The sequence below is a fragment of the Lissotriton helveticus genome, chromosome 5_1 (assembly GCF_964261635.1).
Source record: "Lissotriton helveticus chromosome 5_1, aLisHel1.1, whole genome shotgun sequence".
NCBI lineage: Eukaryota > Metazoa > Chordata > Amphibia > Caudata > Salamandridae > Lissotriton > Lissotriton helveticus.
In genome coordinates, this window is record NC_136065.1 from 465381797 (window position 1) to 465383583 (window position 1787).

Consider the following 1787-nt stretch of genomic DNA (forward strand, 5'->3'; position numbering starts at 1 on the left):
GCTGAAAACAGCTGCTATCAACCAATGTTCCCTCTAATTTTTTTCCTCTGTGTGCGGCAGTGGAGGGTCTCTGTGCGCTGCAACCATGGCTATGTGCGACAGGAACCAAACCGCGCGTGTCTGCGGCGCCAAATGGCACTCCAAAATTTTACTTTAAAAAGTGAAAAGATAGTGCATTTTCACACATACAGCGCCACAATAAGGGTCTTAAGGGCAGTTTGCAAATTGGATAAGCACACCATGACATGAATTGGTTACACTGGTAAGTACACTTCAAGTTTAGAAAAGCACAAGACTTCAATGGTGGTACCATCATAAGATTTTAATAAATATTCTTAACTGGAGCACAGTTCATTGGGTGGGGAAATGTTGCAAGCCTATACAATATCTTATATACACAGTAAGGGAGAGGGCTGTTCAGACAAGTCAAGTGGCATCACTAGATGGGTGACAGGGTTGCTTCTCACGGCGATCCTTGCCATTTTTCCAGTGCTGATAAACTCGGTCTAGGTCAACTTTCCCATTCAGGAGGTAGGCCTTTGTCCTCATCAGCATGTCCAAATGCTTCTGCTCTAGTCTATTCCTCAATTTGCTCTTGATAGTATTCATGAGGCTGAATCCTCGTTCACAGTCTGCACTAGATGCTTGAAATGTTGCACAGACATCAACAAGCTGAGACACCACACTATACTGAGCAGCATTGCGTACAGTGAAAGTCACCATGTCTTGAAAGGTGGTAAATAACTCACCCTTAACATGTTCTGCCACCACATATTTATAGTCTCTGTACTGTCGAACAACATCTTCTGGTGTTTCACAATCACCCAGGGCCAAGACATTTTTATACTTTTCAACAAGTCTTTCAATATTCTCAGTCCCAAAATCAAAATGCGATTGTGTGGCTATTGCCTGGATCTCAAAACTTGCCCATTCTTTTAGCTCACCTTCAGGGAACCTTTTTTGCATGTGCTCACAAAGAAGGGAAACAAAAGACAAAATAGGCCCACTGTCAAACTCTTGCCTTTCCTTGTACAACACCATCAGCTCTCTTACATTGCTGCTCCAAAATACAGTGTCCCCCAAATACTGTTGCTTAATTTGGCCAATCTTTGCTCTTGCATACTGTACGGCTTCAACAGTAGTTAAAGAACTTTTTTGGAATAGTTTGCACAAAGATGCAAATTCACCCAGAATGTCATTAAGTACTGCAAGGGAAATATGGTAGTTGGAGTCCGATAGTTTTTTATAACAATATTTAGCAATTGGATCATTCTCCTCAACTTTCTCATGCTCAAAGTACTTAAGAACAGTCTCGTAATTACGAATTAGTGCACCAACAGCAAAATGCCTTGAAAGCCACCGGACTTCATTCAGTGGTCGAAAAGAGACAACTTCACATTCAGTGACCGATGCAATTTCATCCAGCTTGGACTTCCTTGCAGGAGATCTGGAGAACACAGTATAGACAGTCCTCAATAATGTCTCCATCTCTTTAATCATTGGAACCCTCTTCCAGGCATCATCAATTCCCAAATCTTCTCGATGTGCGACACAATGCTGCTCAACTAGATGAGGAATGGATTGTTTAAGGCGAGTAGCAACACCATTATTCTTCCCCAGCATCACAGATGCACCATCAGATGTGAACATGACCATTTTCATGAGGTCCAGTTGATTGGCAGTGTAGAATTCTTTCACGGCAGTAGTGATAGCCTCAGCATTACAGCTAGTCAGCTTCACTATGCCCCCAAACTGCGTTTTGTGCTCAGTTGATGTTACAGGTCGGA

General features: G+C 42.5%; 1 protein-coding gene across 1 annotated transcript in view; it reads right to left on the reverse strand.

Annotated features, from left to right (window-relative positions):
• Nucleotides 1-301: 301 nt before the first annotated feature.
• Nucleotides 302-1787, reverse strand: part of LOC144753223 (zinc finger protein 862-like) — a 2195-nt gene continuing 709 nt past the window's right edge. Inside the window, exon 1 of the mRNA XM_078640985.1 lies at nucleotides 302-1787. This exon is cut by the window's right edge and continues 709 nt beyond it. Coding sequence (XP_078497111.1) covers nucleotides 427-1787 — 1361 coding nt within the window. The 3' untranslated portion in view covers nucleotides 302-426.